Source organism: Suricata suricatta, chromosome 7 (genome assembly GCF_006229205.1).
Source record: "Suricata suricatta isolate VVHF042 chromosome 7, meerkat_22Aug2017_6uvM2_HiC, whole genome shotgun sequence".
NCBI classification, from domain to species: Eukaryota; Metazoa; Chordata; class Mammalia; order Carnivora; family Herpestidae; genus Suricata; species Suricata suricatta.
In genome coordinates, this window is record NC_043706.1 from 86,672,404 (window position 1) to 86,684,431 (window position 12,028).

Consider the following 12,028-nt stretch of genomic DNA (forward strand, 5'->3'; position numbering starts at 1 on the left):
TTATTACAAATAATCAAACTATGCTGAGAACTTTTTCTTTTTGATGTGATCTTGAGAAAATTATTTAGTGTTCTTCTGTAAAATGAGGATAACTGTATTATTTCATTGGACTATTATGACAAATTCAATCCAAAGCAAGTAGAATAGAGCCTAGGACAAAGAAAAGTTCTCAAAAAATGTTCACCACTTCACTGTTAATGATGGTCTGCCTTACAGGCTATCATTATACAGTCATTTTTTTTGATGTGGGGTGTAGGGTGTATTCTCCAAATAAGTCTGGTAGAATTTGGTATTTACATACATTAATTGCAATTTAAATTTGAAAGCAAAGGTCTCCAGATCTCTTTCTAATCAATCTACAGTCACATTTCTGTGAGTGTGTGTGTGTGTTCTTCTTTCATGAGATCATAGAATCTTACAGTCTTTCTGGTTCTCAGTTCGCTGGGTTGGCTCCTCTCGCCCTGGTTTCCCTTTTCCATGAAACACCTGGAAACATTCAATGACTAAGAGGTTTTACTATAAATACCATCCAGGAGGTAGGATATAAGCCTGTGCCCTGATGCTATTTGGTTCAGTATTGTATTTAGTTTTCATTTAAATGAAGATGACTTTCCATATTTTATTTTTAAGTAAAGATGAATTTAATGTAAAGACCTAGTACTCCTTAGAAAAGATCAGAGATATTAGATCAGGATTTAAAGTCCTGGTATTTCCACCGGTTTCAGCATGGACTGCCTTGACAAATCACCTTTAATGTAGTTGTTAACTTCTCTGAACATAAATTTCTTTGTGTCTTGATAAAAACAAAACAAAATAAAACAAAACAAAAACCCAAACAAACAGCCCAGAGCTAATCAAAACACCAAGACATCAGCAGTTCCAGCTTTGCTGTCAAATTTGGAAAATTTAGGCAAGTCAGTTTAAATTTTTTTATATTTCTTATTTGTAATATTCTCACAAAAGCTAAAAAACATAAAGTTTTCCTTTGGTACACCCAGCACAGAAAGTATGTCATATCACTTACTACATTTTACAAACATATATTACAATTACCATAATCAAGAAGAGGATTTCAAAGGTGAATGGTAAGAACAATCAGTTCTGTAATTACTCAATATACAAAGTTAGAATATTTTAAGCAGATTTTAAAAATTAAGATATGCACAGTAATTTTTACTTTTATTTTTTTTCAGTGGGATAAAATGGAAATACTACTTAACAGTAATATATTAAAAGAAGCCATTACAAAACATCTCAAAGCAAAAGAATGACACAAATGACCTTGATATATAATTTCAAATGGGTGTAAGAAGGGAAGGCAGGCTGTATGGTACATTCTGACTTTAAGCAGGGAAATACAACTATACAATTATGCGTTTCTTCTGTCAAGACTATAGAGTTTTCATAACCTAAATATGGCTCATATGAAAGGCATGTTTCTATAGGGGCACCTGGATGACTCAGTTGGGTAAGCATCCTACTCTTGATTTCAGCTCACGGCATGAGTTTGAGCCTGCTTGGGTTCTCTCTCTCTAACCCTCTCTCTGCTCTTCCCTTGCTTGTGTGCATGTACTCGCTCTCAAAATAAATAAATAAATTTAAAAAATAATATTTAGGGGTGACTGGGTGGGTCAGTCAGTTAAGCATATGATTTTGGCTCAGGTCATGATATCACAGTTCAGGTTTGAGCTCCACATTGGGCTTGTGGCGGTGTGCTGACAGTGCAGAGCCTGCTTGGGATTCTCTCTCTCTCCCTCTCTCTCTTTGCCCCTCCACCACTTGCACACTGTCTCTCTCTCAAAATAAATAAATTTAAAAAATTTTAAATAAAAAATACTAACTTTGGAGTTAAATGACTATGACAAAGCAAAGAAATAAAAGACCTACTATGAATATGAGTACTAAAATAGACCTATTTCCTTGAGTCCTCAAATTGTTGTTTAATTTATAAACATTAACTAATGCCCTATTCTGGTATGGTATTATTTTTATTCCGACATGAGGGCCTAAGTGACTTGCCTAACACTTTATACTAAAACAAGGGCAGAGCTGGATTTATAGTGGCATTGAGTCCCACACACAGACCACAAGGTCATGCTGATGTCCCATGAGGGCAGGAGTGTAATTTTCAATCAGCCAGCAGGACTGCAGCTCGGAAAACTGTGTGAACCAGTTTTCTAAGGCCAACGATATCCTTGTAGTCAAATGAGAATAGGGTACAATAATAAAATTCAATCAGCCACATAAAATTTTACCAACTCTTGATTTATGCCCCAAAATTTCCACTGGAAACTGTAATATTTTTTCCTCTTCCTGACTTGTTTACTTTTATCAGAAATTGCAGGAATGAGAGGATTAAGAATATGAAGCCAGTTGCCATATCTTTACAACAAAGTTTTTTACTACATGGCTTCTGATTAGCCAACTCAACAATCAAGATGATCATAACTAATACTTGTAATTTATAATAAAGAAAAGTCTTTATTATAAGTCTGACTATAAGGGACTCATTAAATAAACTATGACCTTCATATGAAGGAATATAGTGCAGTCATTAGAAATTATGTTTGGAAAAACATTTAACGTCAATCCTTAATGTTATAAATTGTTAAGTTAAAATAGTTTATAAAATAACATGATAAAATATGCAAAAGAAAACAGTGAGAGAGCAAGTACGTATGTGTATAAGTGTACAAAGAAAAAGCTGCCAAACATACAGGGACAAAAAAGAATAATATACAACTACTGTACTCTAGTTAGTAAATTTGATTTTTGCAGGAAAAAGAGTTAGTAATTCTAAAATAACAGTCAGAGTAAGTGGAATTAAGGAAATAGTAAATATGTTCTGATTAATGAGAACCAGGTTTCTCATAGGTGGACGAACGGGTTTAAAAAGAAGAGTAAAATGAACTTCTTGGTATTAGTTTGGAATTATAGGTATTAGAATGGACTCATTGTTTTCAAATACAAATGTCTTCACATACACACATACATATGCACAGAGAAGAGCAGATATAAAATGGACATGGATGTCTGTGTATGCATACTCATATCTCTTAGCTTTGTCCAATGAGAGAGCCTAGAGGCAAAAATCCGCATTGCAGCTAGCCTTCAAGAAATGCCACATGTCAAGTTGTCATGTACTTTCAAAAAAGAATATTCACAATTACCTGAAAAGGCTATAGAAATATTCCTCTCTTTTCAAATGATGTATGTCCGTGAGGCTGTTTTTTTTCAAATAGTTCATACTTTTTTTTTCATGGAACATCATATTTTAATAGTTTGATTACAAAAGGAGATATATGAATCTAGCTGACTTCTATTAAGCTAGACATTAAAGATATTTGCAAAAATGTAAACTAATTCCACATTTCAATAATTTTCTTTATTGTTTCAGAATATAGTTACTTTTCTTGAGAAATCATGTTATTTTTCTATTAACATATAATGGGGTTGTTATTGTTATTTTTAAATAACATAATAAATATTTGAGAATTTTTCAGTTTTAATTAATGTGGCAGGTATTCATAGATATAACCAACATAAATCACTAGCAAACCACTGTCCTAGCAGCCTTCCTCTCGGAGGAAAGTCTAAAATTATTAATGGTTTACACACACTCTGCCTTGACAGGCCCTCATTTTCTCTATAGTGTCCACATGTACTGCTTTTTGACTTCATTTCTGGTGCCCCTTTTCACTTTCTGTCCAATGGTCTCTATGATTTTTCTCTGACTATACCATGTTCCTCCACGAGAAACACTTGGCACTGGCTTTTTATAGTTTATGGAGTGTACCCTTCACTTCATCCTATGGCTCACTGTCTGCTTTTCTTTCTTTAATGTCACCTTATAGCAAGACACTGCAAAATGGAACCTTCCATCTTTCTCTATATTTTCCTTATTATACTTTATTACTTCTTCAAAAAATAGCAGTTATCACCCCTTGACTTTATTTTTAATTGTCTGCCTTTTCCATCTCAAGTGAAAGCCCACAACAGCAGGCAGTCTTCTGCTTGTTCACTTAGTACCTAGAAAAGTACCTGGGATTTCGTTTTGACTTCCTTTTCTTTTTTTTTTTTTCCCTACTGTGGAACGCTTCACGAATTTGCATGTCACCCTCGTGCAGGGGCCACGCTGGTCTTCTCTGTGTTGTTCCAATTTTAGTATTTGTGCTACAGAAGCGAGCACTAGTTCAACTTTTAATTTTGATCCAATGGATGACTGAAATTGTCATCTTACTGCATTTGCATTTGCTTTTTCCTTTGAAAATTCTTGATTTGATTTACCTGGTTTTTCTCAACAATGCTATGATAAAATATTTTAAATGCAAGTATATTTTATCATAAAACAGGGGAAAAAACAAATGAAGGGAGAAAACATAGGTATGAGACTCTCATACCTGACACACTCTGAGTGCCTGGTCCAAGACGGTTTTGGTATCGGTGTCATAATCCGGGCAGGGCAGCACGGCTCTGCTGAGATGTGCCTGGAGCAGGAGACGAGCTTTGGTGTGAGGGCTGTCGTATGAATGAGGATTTGTCTCAAAGGGAAGACATTTCGCCAGTTCACTATTCATATGGTCTTCATTGTGTCTTACTGGCAAATCTGTGTATTCTTCTGCATCCTGGAAAAGAAAAAATACACGTATACACATACTCACATGTATATGGGGGGAGGGGAGGGAGAGAGAGAGTGAGAGAGAGAAAGAGAGAAAATATTGTGTTGGACCCAAAGTATAGTTATTAAAGTACTTCTTAGCTTAACTACTGAGATTTAAAACATGGTTTAGAAAAAAGATAAGGTGACCAATCATGCCCCTTAGAGTTTCGCTTTGCCCAATACTATTATTAATATGTAAGCACAAGTTAGTGATGTACAATATATCTGAAATTCATGAATGCTCTTCTTATTTATACAATCAACAAAAATAACAGGAGACCTGCTGGGCATCATACACTATGCTTGACACTGGGGCCACAGCAGTGAACCAGAAACAGAGTTCTTCAGGGAAAAAATAGGTTCTACAAAGTATAACAAATGTGATGATATGGTAAGTACAGGGTGCTGAAGGGACATTGCTTGGGGATCTGCTAATTTTAGAGAGTCAGGGAGGTTTCTTGGAAATAATGACATTTAAGTTACGATATATAGGATGAGTGGAAGGAATAATGCAGGGTTGGGAAAAAGGAATAGGGTAAGATTGGTGAGGTAAGAAAAGGATGCAGAACAGAATCATTGACTTAAACTTAATAAATCAGACTAAAATAAAATTATTTGAAATTGAGTTTCTAGTTTCACATGTAAGGACTTTAGAAGCCACCATTTTGTCCTAACAATAAGTAAAAATTGAACAGATTGAAAGATCAACAATTTTTCTTGGATCTGTAACAGAGGGGAAAACCTGGGACAAATTGCTGCCCCCAAAATTGGAGACACAGGTAAATTCAGGGAGTCATGGCCAACAGAACCATAGACTCATGAGCAGAAACCACCGAGGGGACCAGTGCTGAGTAAGAAAACCTGAGCTGTAACTGCTGAATTACTGGAGGATCCGCGTGGACAGCTCAGAGCTAAAAACTCCAGGAGGACACGGTCTCAGAGGGGGCCTCAAAAACATTGTGAAATTTACCTCCAGGAGCCTGACCAGATTCCCATGGTATATATCAGAGAAAAATCCACTTAGCTTCCAGCAGCGGGAGGAGAAAGGTTTGAACTATGACAGGTAACTCTGTTCTTTTTTTAAAAAAAACTTTATTATTTTTTAAATGTTTGTTTATTTTTGAGTGAGAAAGAGAAATTGTGAGCATGTGGGAAGGGTAGAGAGGAGACAGAAGATCTGAAGTGGGCTTCGTGCTGTCAGTGGAGAGCCTGATGTGGGACTCGAACTCACAGAGTGGAGAGACCATGACCTTAGTGGAAGCTGAACACCTGAACGACTGAGCCATCCAGGTGCCCCAAGAATTCTCTTCTGTTTAACAAGGCCTGCTCCTAGTAGAAACTAGTTAACCAGAGCCTAACCTGCTAGGGTACTATTGAGCTTAAAATTGACCTGGGGTAAGGGAAGTACCCAACTGCAGTCCACTCTAGTCATCCTGTCCCACCTAAGAGGGAAGAAAAAAACTGAGAAACACTTGTGAAGTTCACAGTTCAGAGGCATAGGCTCACCAAAAAATGGACACATAATCACAGAACTATAGTATATTCCCCCACCAACCAACTCGCCAGCATGTTACCAAAGGCCTATTTATAGCAGATTTTTTACAGAGTACATTATGTCTGGGTATCAAGAAAAAAATTACAAGGTATATCAAGAGGAACAAAACAATAAAAAAATAACAAAACAACAAAAACGAACAAGCAAGAAACCCTCACAAAACCAAAAACCAAAAAACTTAAGCAGTTTGAACAGACAGAGCCAGCATCAGGACAAAACTTGGTAGAGATGTGGGAATTACCAGATTGGAAATTTAAAACAACTATAATTAGTTACTAATCAATTAATACATGCTAAGGGCTCTAATGGATACAAAGATGGTGCATAAGAAGAGATGGGCAAAGTAAGGAGATGAAGATCCTAAGAAAGAACCAAACAGAAACTCTAAAGACAAAAAAACACTGAACAGACATGAAAAATGCCTTTGATGGGCTTATTAGTACACAGGTCATGGCTAAGAAAAGAACTTCTGAGCTATAGCACATATCAGTGGAATTTCCAAAAACTTCAAAAAGCAAAGAGAACAAAGACTGAAAAAAATAGAACAGATTATCCAAGGACGATGAACAACTACAGAAGGTATGACGTAAGCATAATGAGAATACCAGAACAAGAAGAAAGAGACAGAAGAAATATTTGAAGTAATAATGACTGAGAAGGTCCCCAAATTAATGTCCGACACCAAACCACAGATCCAGAAAGCTCAGAGAGCACCAAGCAAAATATATTTCAAAAAAATCTACATATCATCGTCAAACTCTGATTACAGATAAAGTCCTCAAAGAAGCCAGAGGAAAAACACACCTTATCGAGGAACAAGGATAAGAACTGTATCTGACTTCTCAAAAACCATGCAAACAAGAAGAGAGTGGAATGAAGTATCTCAAGTGTTGAAAGAAAAAAACTCCACCAACCTCGATTGCACCATTTAAAATTATCCTTCAAAAATAAAAGAGAAATGAAGACTGTCTCAAACCAAAATTGAGTTATTTTGTTGCCAGTAAAAGTCCCTCACATGAAAACATTATAAGAAGTTCTTTAGAGAGATAGAAAATAATATAGGTTGGAAACTTGCTTTTACATAAACAAAGGAGAACAAGGAAGAAGGAATAAGTGAAGATAAAGCTTTTATTTTTCTTATTGTTAATTGACCTGAAAATACTTTGTTCAAGATAAGGGCAACAATGTATTTGATTAGGTATGTTTACGTATATACCTTCACACATATGCTTGTGTGTGTGTGTGTGTGTGTGTGTGTGCATGTATACATATATATGCTTATATATAAAGTAAAGAGACAATCATGATACAATAAACAATAAGGGCAAATTGGTATTATTTTGTTATTATAAAGTACTCCCATTATCTGTGAAGTAGTATGATGTTAACTGAAAATGGAATGGGAGTAGTACTAAATGCATATTATAAACTCGGGCAATCACCAAAAAAAATTATAACTAATATGTTAAGAAAGGAGAAAATGAAATCATATAAATGCTCAATTAAAACCACAAAAGGCAGAGTGGAAGACAAAATAGTGGAACAAAGAATAAGGGCAACAAATAGAAAACATTAACAAATATGGTAGCTATGAATCCAACTGTATCAATGATCACTTGAAATGTCAATATCTAGATGATTAAAAAACAGACTGTCAGAGTGGATAAAAAACACAACCCAACTCTCTGTTGTCTATAAGAAACACAGTTCATATTTAATAAGAAGACACATTTAAAGGAAAGTGGATGGATAAAAATATACCATGTTAACACTAATCAAAAGAAAGCAAGAACAGCTATATTAATTTCAGACAGAGTGACTTCAAAGCAAGGAAAGTTATCAGAGATAGAGAAGGGAATTACATAATGATAAAGAAATCAATTCTCCCAGAAGACTTAAAAATTTTTAGTGTCTATGTTCCCAACAACCTAACATCCAAATATGTGAGTGCAGTGAGTGACTGAATACAAGATTGTTTTACTATTCAACAATTAATGTAATTCACTTTATTAATACATTTAAAACATAAAACAGCACAATCACCTCAATTGATGCAGAAAAAAAATCTGACAAAACGCAACATCAATCCCTAACAAAAATTCTCAGCAAATTAAAAAAGAGGAACCTTTTCAGCCTAGTAAATGGCATCTCTGAGAAACCTACAACTAATATATTTAACAGCATCTGACTGAATGCTTCCCCTGTAAGATCAGGAATAAGACAGGGATGTCTGCTCCAGGTATTTCTATTCAACATTGTACCAGAAGTTTCAGCCAGTGCAATCAGGCAAGAAACAAAAGAAACTCAGTGAAAAGAAAGAAGTAAAACTGTCTTCATTTGTAGATGAAATGATCATCAAGGTACGAAATCCAATGTAATTCATAAAATAAACTACTAGAATAAGCGAGGTTAGCAATATTGCAGGATATAAGATTAATGTATGAAAATTAGTTGTATAGTTTTATTTCTGTATATCAGCAACCAATAATCAGAAGTGAAAAAAAATTATACCATAAAATATATGAAATACTTAAAGATGAATTTGAAAAAAAAAAAAACCAACAAAAACCCCAAACCTGCAAACTAAAAAGCACTGCTAAAAAAATTAGAGGACGTAACTACATAGATATATTACCAATTCTTGAAAAGACGATTTTTCTACTGTTTTGTCTTTCAATCTTTGTCAAAAATTGGTGAGTCCAAGAGACTAATAAAATGTGTCTAAAAATTGGGGCGCCTGGGTGGCTCAGTCAGTTGAGCATCTGACTTCGGCTCAGGTCATGATCTCACGGTTCGTGGGTTCGAGCCCCACATCGGGCTCTGTGCTGACCGCTAGCTCAGAGCCTACAGCCTGCTTCGGATTCTGTGTCTCTTTCTCTCTCTGCCCCTCCCATTCATTCTCTGTCTCTCAAAAATAAATAAATGTAAAAAAAAATAGATTTAAAAATAATGTCAGTTGATTTAATATAGTATGCTGAAAAACATTTTAAAAGAATATCTGAAACATTCTGTTATGAGCTAGATAAATGTTTTAAAATCATGTTCTGTCTTATTTTGTTTTGCATGAGTCAAAAGTATCACAGCTACTCTACACTTATTTTCAACACTGTCTTCATTCTTTTGGATTGCTTCATGTAAAGAACGGTATGCTGACATATTAACAATTAATAATTTTTTGCCTCTGTCATGTTGGTTTTCCTTTCATATGTCATTTCAGCTCTTGCCTGCCTATTCTGTCAGAGGTCATTTGCTACAGAAGGACAGTTTTATACAACAGTTATATTATTTTTGATTTCAGGTAAATTTCAGGACTGAAGCATCATCGCCTGATGGCTGACCAATCTCAACATAACATCTGGGCTCCATCCAAATCCCAACCAGTAACTATCCACCTATTCCAGCCTTGCCAAGTGGATTTAAAAAAAAAGAACAGCAGATAAGAAAGAAGATGGTTCAGAAATCTCAAATATGGCCTTTTCCTTCAAGGAAATTAAAATGATATTGGGAGAAATTTTATATAAATAATTATTTTAAGTGTAGAATAAAATATTGTTATTCAGAGAACACTGAAGTGAACTGGGTGTGTTGGAAAGTCTCCCCAAAGAGAAAGTATTTGTTCTAGGCTTATAACAATTTGTAGAAGAGGACAGAGGGAGAGAGATTCCTTGCATTCCATGCAGAGAAAATAATATGAGCAGATCCATAAAAACAGACAAGGAGGGGTCTGAGGTTTGAGCCTCAGGGATGAAGAGAATGATGATGCTATTAATAGCAGAGAAGTTGGGACTGCTCAGTGAGTAGAAGCATGCTGTCAAGCACTTAAAGAGAGGGCAATAATACAGATGGGCTGGGTGGAGGTGGAGAGAGAAGAAATCAGCCTTAAACCTGTTTCATGTTCTAACATTTTATTCATATTTAGATCTCTTTCTACTGGTCATTAAACATAACTTTGGATCTTTTACCAGAAGAATATCAAATAGCTATTTTACTACTGCAAACTGGACTGGCTCTCTAGGTGTTGGATATGTAGGAAACAGGACTAGGCTTACAAATTATATGAAATGTCTAATTAAAAAATTATATGGAAAGTAAGATTTTGGCTAAAAGCACTAATTAATAGTATTATCTAAGTAATCCACTTCCTCGGTACAATCTTGTATGTATGATTACATACATTACCGCTCTCTTCCTTCCCAACATATATAGGGGGAAGGGAGAGACAGAGAGAGATTGATTGATTAGCAATATTATAAACTGGGTATTTCCCAGTCTTAGTTCCTAAATACCTCTAAAAGTGTGAACATCTTTTCGTGTTCTGTGATTCTAGCATCCAAAGATGCACATGATACACATCTTCATAAAGCATGACTTCTAAGGTAAGCCAACTTCTTCATTTGGTGCCAAAGAAACAATGATCTGCCCCAATGCTAAAGGAAAAAATTGTGCCTCTGAACTCCCTGAGAAGCATTATATCTGAACAGGACCAACTACTTACAATCATGCTTATTGTGATTTTGAGTAAATTTTATCTTGCGTGCTTTTTGTTGTATTTGTCTACTTTAGAATCTAAACTCCTTGTACGATGTGATTTCACTGTTCTCCAAACCATGCCAATTCTGCTTGAATTACCCGATTTATTGCTTTAATCCCCTGCTTCACTAGGATTGTGAACTTGCTCACTGCCAGCAGTATCAGTATCACTTGAGTCTGCTAACAGCTGAGTACATTTTAGGTTGGAAAAAATGTTGTGTACAAGATAGATCCTTCTAAGTCTAATAAAGGGACTATGAGATCTTTACTATAGATTACCCAAAGACAGTGACCTTACTAAAAAATTAATTCAGTGATGTCTTTTCTCAATGCATAAAGCAATCTTTCTAAACTCAGGATTCTTTAATTTCTTTGCAAACAACTATAAACTTTAATATAAACTAAAAATATTTTAGTGGACATGGACATGGACATGGTCTTAGTGTGCTGAGTCATTTGTTTACCTAATTTTTATTCAGCACACAGTATAGTTGGGGATACAATGGTGAACAAAACCAGAGACATGATCCCTACCCTAACAAAGCTTTACAGTCCAGTGGGAGGAGACAGACCTTAATCAAAATTGACCACAAATAATGAAAAATGAAAGTGGACAAGTAAGGATAAGGAAGGAGAGGTTCAAATAACAGTGAGTCAAGTAAGTAATCTTTGAAGAGTTTAAGGCTGAACTGAAAGAAAGTTAAAAAAAATCATGATTTTTAAATAAAGAATGTAGGAGTGATAGGCTAAGGTTCAAATTTGAATTACAAAAAGGGGCACAATTAGAGGACTATTTGAGGAAAGTACAATTTAGAATACTTATATAGATTTTATATTTAATATGCACTTACACAATTTTTTTTACTGTTTGTATTTATTTTAGAGAGAGAGAGACACACCATGAACAGGGAAGGGTCAGAGAGAGAGGGAGAAACAGAATCTGAAGACAGGCTCCAGGCTCTGAGCTAGCTGTCAGCACAGAGCCTAATGTGGGGCTTGAACCCATGAACAGTGAGATCATGACCTGAGCCGAAGTTGGATGCTTAACCAACTGAGCCACCCAGGTGCCCCTTAATATGCACCTTTGATAAATATATTTTTCATTATTAAACTTGACCTATGCAATATTTTTGAGATCTTTAAAGGAGTTGATACTTGATTTATAAATATTAATATCAAACCAATAATAGTTTCTGTAGTTAAAAATTATCCATAATTAACTGAGTTCTCATCAGAAGTTATGACTTCCTTTGAGGATCCTCTCTTTTTCTGCTTTCAGTGTT

General features: G+C 35.2%; 1 protein-coding gene and 1 non-coding gene across 2 annotated transcripts in view; both read right to left on the bottom strand.

The window, feature by feature from the left end:
* Positions 1 to 12,028, bottom strand: part of ASCC3 (activating signal cointegrator 1 complex subunit 3) — a 328,231-nt gene that overhangs the window by 22,077 nt on the left and 294,126 nt on the right. Inside the window, exon 37 of the mRNA XM_029944011.1 lies at positions 4,401 to 4,625. Coding sequence (XP_029799871.1) covers positions 4,401 to 4,625 — 225 coding nt within the window. The remainder of the gene's footprint in view (positions 1 to 4,400; positions 4,626 to 12,028) is intronic.
* On the bottom strand, positions 4,083 to 4,189 carry LOC115297268. The gene has a single exon (XR_003911369.1). It is a non-coding gene; the product is annotated as a U6 spliceosomal RNA (small nuclear RNA).